This window comes from Amphibalanus amphitrite, unplaced genomic scaffold, assembly GCF_019059575.1.
Source record: "Amphibalanus amphitrite isolate SeventyFive unplaced genomic scaffold, NRLGWU_Aamphi_draft 001909F_arrow, whole genome shotgun sequence".
NCBI classification, from domain to species: Eukaryota; Metazoa; Arthropoda; class Thecostraca; order Balanomorpha; family Balanidae; genus Amphibalanus; species Amphibalanus amphitrite.
This window is the reverse complement of record NW_024883402.1, coordinates 89,273-93,741: the sequence shown is the minus strand read 5'-3', so window position 1 is coordinate 93,741 and position 4,469 is coordinate 89,273. Positions and strand designations below refer to the sequence as shown.

The 4,469-nt window shown below is 50.5% G+C and overlaps 1 protein-coding gene across 1 annotated transcript; it reads left to right on the top strand.

The window, feature by feature from the left end:
* Positions 1 to 1,012: 1,012 nt before the first annotated feature.
* LOC122375747 (GTP-binding protein RAD-like) lies at positions 1,013 to 4,215 on the top strand (the record flags this gene model as incomplete). The annotated part of the gene is made up of 2 exons (XM_043355241.1): positions 1,013 to 1,106; positions 2,375 to 4,215. Coding segments are annotated over 2 exons (366 nt in total), but the record flags the coding sequence as incomplete, so codon positions are not given.
* Between the last annotated feature and the right edge of the window lie 254 nt (positions 4,216 to 4,469).

Here is a 4,469-nt window from a genome sequence, read left to right as displayed (position 1 = left end):
AGGTAACAGCGTGCAGTACGCCGACCACATTCTGCAGGTAACAGCGTGCAATACGCCGACAACATTCTGCAGGACAGCGTGCAATACGCCGACACAGAACACATTCTGCCTGCAGGTAACAGCGCCGCCACAGCGAATAGCATACCCTGTGGACTATATAGCTGACCAGTCCTGTAGGTGGCGAAGCTTAGTGCCAGAGGACGAATGCTCCTGCCAATTATTTCTGACATTTCAGGGGTGAAGGGGCGTAAACATGCTCTCGCGCAGCTCGAATGCCTCATTTTAACGTAATATATAGGTTTGAGGTGCATGCTTATGCATTGAACTTATTGTGCTACATTTGCGCGTGCTTGTGTGCTTTCTGGGTTAGGCCCTCACATGTGATTGTGATTCTCTATTTCCCTGTTTTTCCTTCAGCGTATCGCACTCATCAATCATCGATTTGCCCCGTACGGCAATAATCAATGCAATCAACAGTTGGAAAGTATGCATGCTAATCCTAGCGTTAGATCAGTATTGGCAGCCAGGGACCGAACCTTTGGCCCGATACCTACCGGAAATCGATTGGTTCTGATAGGTTTGGTACCGCTGTGGGATGAGGTTATAATAGGGCCTTGTTTGACGATACTCATTCATCACATCAATGAAAGGTAGTCCCTCTGGAGCCTTTATCATGCGACATACTTGTGCTGTTTTTATTTCACTATGGAAAATAAGCCTGACGGAACCCGTTGCGTCTTTTATTTCGGTGACCTGCCATGGCTCTTCATTAATCAACTTCTTATAAAAAAAGATAAATTTAGCGTGCTTAAGTGGGATACCAAATGCAATCCAGTAATGAGACCGAGTACTAGTGTTACTTCGGATTGCCACGGTTAATATTGATATTGGTCCCAGGAAGAACGCAGAGCGCAGAGGTGCCGCCCCGCCGGCGCCACCCGACGCTCCGCAGCTATACCGTGTAACGTGCGCACCACTGGGCACTGACTGACGCCTCTGGTGCGGCCGGCAGTCGCTGTGGAAGATGTCCGCGGTGGCCAGCAAGGCAGTGATCCTGGTGGGCAGCAAATCGGACCTGGTGCGCAGCAGGACCATCACCGCCGACGGTGAGTCCGTGACACCCCCCCGGCGGCGTGCGTGACTGTCCGGGACAATAGCCGGCGCGCTCCCACCGGGCCCAGGGTCACCCGCTGAATTAGTGGCGGGCCGTGCCTCTGAGCGACACTGATCTCCTGGGAGGCCATGTGATAGTCGCTCTCCTATCACAGAGAGGTCACGAAACTACTTTTCGGAATGATTGATGCGACTGTCCTCTGAGAATTAGCCTGTAATAAGTTCATTAAGGGCTATTGTTACCTCCCGCTTCAGTGAACTTATTACATGAATCTCCAATCTGAGCCATATCGTCGACAGAATGGAATCGGCTCGCCTGACATTGTTTATACTGCGTTGATAATTGAAATTAGGTGTTTTTCTTCGTGCATTGCGAGCTCAACTCCTGCAAAGAGAGGTGTACTTTTCTCCTTGTCTGCGTTGGCCGCATTTCATTATCATAGAATATGCAATGAAAATGCAAATTGTTTTTGAAGTGTGCGCAAATGTTATTGCTGCCATATGCAAGCTGCACGAAAACTTCGGCTCTTGTTCGCTCTTCGATGACTGCTCGAACTGCTGCGTAACTTTTGACAGTGATTGTTTCAAAACCCAGATTCACAGACGAGCAAACATGCTGCGCAGTGGCGGATCCAGGATTTTCACTGGGGAGGGGCTGCAGGTCATAATTGGGCGCCACGCCCCGGATGGGCGCCATAGTCGCATCGTATTGGCGCTGAAATATTGGCGCCCAGTGGCCCTGACAAGAGGCGCCCAGGATCAGTATGTACAGTGACACCACACGATTGGAAATATCGGTGCGGAGCGTACTGAAACGACGTTATTCGACTGATTTTTGCATCCTAGTCCTAGTATGCGGCACTCCGATGAGTTGCGAATTGAAAATTGGCGCCACTGCGCCTTCGGCGCAGTGGCGCCAGTTTTCCTTGGGTGGGGGCTGCCAGCCCCCGCAGCCCCCCCTGGATCCGCCACTGATGCTGCGCTTTAATATTCAGAAATAAATAAGGAGAAAATTTTCCCGGATAAACAAAACCTCATCGCTTGACGTCATTTCTGTTTCACTTAAAAGGTTGATAAAACATCCAGGTCAAAGTAGCATGTAAATATGTGCATATGTAATTCACTATTTCTTTCGAATAGCTCTAGAGTTTAGCGGTAAACTCTTGGTTTCGTATCGCTCTTATGAGCACTCCCACTCTAATTAGCATCTCCCCCAACGTCCACTGTCCGCCCTAACAGCACCCGCCCACGTCCGTTACAGCCGGCCGCAAGCTGGCCAACACGTACGACTGCAAGTTCATCGAGGTATCGGGGGGTCTGGACCACCGGGTGGACGAGCTGCTGGTCGGTGTGCTGTCCCAGATCCGTCTGAAGCGCGACTGCCGCCTCAGCCGGTCGCGCTCTCTGGGCAGGCGCAGCTACCGGCTGAAGCGCGGCACGCGCAACACGTCCAGCGTCAAGGGACTGCTGAACGTGGTGTGTGGCACCACCGAGCAGCGCTCCAAGTCGTGCGAGAACCTGCAGACCCTCTGAGGCCGCCGTCCGCCCGGGGAGCGGGTCCGGGGGCAGGCGGGCAGTGCGCGGCCGGTCAGGCTGCCGCGCCGGGCGGAGCTGTGAGACCGCTGGTGGGGGTCACTTTGGAGGTTTTGTGGGCTGTTGCTTTTGAAGGAGTTGGAGATATGGGGCGACATTGAAGTTCTGCTGGCCGCGGCTGCAGTTGTGCCGATCATTTTCTCTCAGAGTGTCACACAGGGCTGGGAGACGGAGTGTATTCTCTGACCTAGCACTTCTCTATGATATCACCGAAAGCTTTGCGAAGGCAGTTGATGGAGAAATAGCCAGATGAGCTGCTTGCAGCCGCAGGATCACCAAGTAGTAGACTGGTGTGTATCGATATACCGGCTGAACCGAACTGTTCAGCGAAACACAACACGTATTGGGAGATGAGTATGGCTCTTTTAACGCGTTTCCTGTGGATTGTAGAAATAAGCTTATTTATCTTTTGCGCGCTTTCATTTACATTCATGGCCCTGGAGCCATAAGCATAAGCTCAAACATTATACAGTAGAATCCGCTTAATAAATCCTAGGATAATAAATCCAGCCGCTTATTGTGGCCACTTGTGCTGTTCACAGATTTGTCCATAGAAGCATAACTGACTCCGATTAATAAAGCCACCGTTTTAATACATCCAAAACGCCGTGTCACAAAGGTGGATTTACTAAGCGGACGCTACTGTATCAAAGCATAACAAACTGACTTCTAAGTCGTACGTACTTCACAGGTTTTGGAACAGTTGCATAAGCATTACCGAATGTCCCTTCCAATGTGTAATTATGACTGGGAAAACTGTTCAATGGAATTGGCAAATACGAACGAATCATTTATCATAGTTGGAGTTGTCGGTATGTAACGTAATCTGATAATACCGCCCAACCAAACTCAAGTCCGCTGAAGCCATCTGACGTATGTTGGTATGTCTCAGCTTCCAAAAGACGCAATCTTTGCTGCTAAAGGCAATAGGACGTCTTTTTGCCAGAAGCAATTCAGTCAGGACAATTTCTCTGAGGTCCCACATCAAAGTAAAAAGCTCTGGCTGGTGGTAATTTCCTCCGCCGTCCCGCCTGGCTGGTGGGTGGTGTGTGCGCTCACCGGCGGCAGGGCCGGCGGGCGGCCCTTTGAGGCGGTGACCCGGGGCCCTGCAGCCGGTGACCGAATCCGCCCCACCTCCCTACATCACTGCTGACACCACCGACCCCCCGGGGGTGGTCTGTCACGGTATTTACCGGGGACATCGGTGTCTGAACTACCCCCGGTATCGGCTGTGCTGCCCGCTCAGCACATGGTGCCATTGCGGTGACCGGGAATGCCCGTCTATACAGCTATAGGGCAGCATTCAATGGGGCACTCACTGCGCCATTACGGCTTTTGAACAGGCTCCGTGGTCGCGTCTTAGATAGGTATATACTTTTCTGGCCGCCTGATCGATCAGTACTTGCCAGGGATCAATGAAATCAGCTCTGAACACGAAATGCACACGTGATATTTAAACGTGTATTTTGTGACTAAGGATAACAAGTGATAGTCTTTATCTGAGCCTCGGGATTATTGAATCTTACGTATGATATACGTTATCGGGATATATCGGGATTATATATTTCGTTTAGTTTTGACAGCTTGCGTGAACATTTGCATTCCAATCTAACGCTGGCTTTCTCAATATCAGTCCCGTCTTTATTTGACTTTGTGAGAAGAATGCATTCTGATCAAGATTATGGGCAACAATATTGGCTACACAACACCGAAACTTATTATTGTACCTGTCGAGTGGGTATCTCTCATACTCGTACTTACGT